Source organism: Calidris pugnax, unplaced genomic scaffold, assembly GCF_001431845.1.
Source record: "Calidris pugnax isolate Ruff unplaced genomic scaffold, ASM143184v1 scaffold346, whole genome shotgun sequence".
Lineage (NCBI taxonomy): Eukaryota > Metazoa > Chordata > Aves > Charadriiformes > Scolopacidae > Calidris > Calidris pugnax.
In genome coordinates this window covers 25,147-26,975 of record NW_015091060.1, presented here as the reverse complement: position 1 = coordinate 26,975, position 1,829 = coordinate 25,147, and the positions used below count along the sequence as shown (strand labels likewise).

General features: G+C 60.6%; 1 protein-coding gene across 3 annotated transcripts in view; it reads left to right on the top strand.

Moving 5' to 3' along the window:
- Positions 1 to 242: 242 nt before the first annotated feature.
- Positions 243 to 1,829, top strand: part of PSMA5 (proteasome subunit alpha 5) — a 25,114-nt gene continuing 23,527 nt past the window's right edge. The window contains exons 1-2 of one of the 3 annotated variants that reach the window (XM_014956657.1): positions 243 to 365; positions 1,362 to 1,428. In XM_014956657.1, the coding sequence (XP_014812143.1) occupies positions 337 to 365; positions 1,362 to 1,428 (96 nt within the window). In that variant the 5' untranslated portion in view covers positions 243 to 336. The remainder of the gene's footprint in view (positions 366 to 1,361; positions 1,429 to 1,829) is intronic. The other 2 variants (XM_014956658.1, XM_014956659.1) reach the window with 2 other exon arrangements.

The window sequence follows — 1,829 nt, the reverse complement described above, 5'->3', positions numbered from 1 at the left end:
CCCCTGCCCCCCCTTTTCCCGCTTCCCCCCCCTCCGGTAACGCCTTCCCGGTCCCCTCGGTTGGCGCTTTGGCCACGCCCCCCTTTCCCCATAAGCCACGCCCCCTTTTCCTGGCCACGCCCCCTCCTCTCCAGCTCTCCCCTCGTCTCTTCTCCCCGCTCTCTCATTGGCTAGCCCGGCTAACCAATAGGAAAGCGGCGAGCCGGGCGGAAGGGGCGGGGCTTGGAAACCGGAAGCGGCGGGGAAGCACCCGGGGAGGGCAGAGGGGCGCTCCCCGCCTCCGCCGGTCGTTATCCCTTTTTCCCCGGTGCTTTTTATCTTCCCCCTCCCGCCGTTATGTTCCTCACGCGCTCCGAGTACGACCGGTGAGTGCCTTCCCGCCTTTCCCGTCCGCTTCCCGCCGCTTTCCCCGCCGCCCGAGGCCTGCGGCTGAGTCACGGGCCTGCTCCCGGTGGCCGCCATCCCCCTCCCGCTAGGCCCCGCACGGCTCCTCCGGTTTGGAGCCGCCGTGGGGGACTCTCTGAGGAGTCGGTGAGGAGGCCGAAACCCTGCTGAGCCCTGCCCAAAGGCCTCTGCTCGTCCCCCCGCCACCGGGTCCGTAGGGGTTCCCGTTTAGCGGTGCATCCTTACCCCTCCCTGCGGCAGATTTCCCCTTTATTTATATTTTCTTTAGCTTTTGGAGGGCTCCATTTTGTTAAATACACGGAAAGGGAGGGCTTGTCCCAGTGCTGAAAGCCCCCCTCTCTCCCTGGTGCGGGGGGAGGCTGCGTGGAGCATCCCAAAAAGGTGTATTTTTATTTTGATAAATGGCTTCTGAACCCAGGCAGCTTTTTAGAAACCACCTGGAGAGGGTTGTGTGTGGATGGAATCCCTGTTTTTCTGGGGATCCCTGTTTTTCTGGGGATCCCCAGGCTTCTCGTGGGGAGGGCAGGGTCACCCTCTGCTTGGTTGTGGGGGTGGGAGGAAGGAGCAGGGGAGGTCGGGCTGGGTTGGTGTGGGGGGGTCCCAGGCTGGGTGGGTGTGGGGGTTGGGTGGGGGTCTCCCACCCGTGTCTGAGCTGTTAAAACAACATCCTTCTGTCTCCTGGTGCCGGGTGTTCGGAGCCCTGAGTCCTTCCAGCCTCCTCTGTGCCAAGTGTGTCGTGGAAACAACCCTCCTCCCCACCTCTGGCTGGACCCGCTGCTGTTTTTCTTCTCTTTCTCCCTGATTCCAGGCACCTGCAGTGAGGGGGGTGGTCTCCAGCGAAGCCCTGACACCTCCCAGCTCCCTCCACCACCATCGCTCTTGAATAAGGAGCTGTTTTTCTCCTTCAGCCTCCAGTTTCCTGGCCCTTCACGCCGTTTCTGATGTTGTTCTTGCAGGGGTGTCAACACTTTCTCTCCGGAGGGGAGGCTGTTCCAAGTGGAGTATGCCATTGAGGCCATCAAGGTAGGGTCAGCTCTGCCTGGTGGCCAATCTCTGACATTTAGGCTTCCTTCAAACCCCTAAAAAATAGAAGTAAAACGGGCAGATTTGCTTCCTTCGGGCTCTGGTCTCTCTCTGCAGCGAGGGAGGCTCCCAGGGTGGTTGTGGAGCAGGAGCTGCTGCCTTTCCCCATGGCCGTGGCTCCTGTGGCTGCTCTGGCAGCTCTTTGCCAGCCTTTCACCTACGGTTTGTCGTAGGAGGCACGTGTCCTGGTGCTCAGTTCCTTCCATCCAGCCAAACCTCCTGCAGCTCTGCTCTTTTATGGGTCCTGAAGAATCATAAAGCCACCCATTGCCCCCCCAGATAAAATCACAGAATGGTTTGGGTGGGAATCCCTTGAAGATCATCTCGTTCCCCCCACCCGG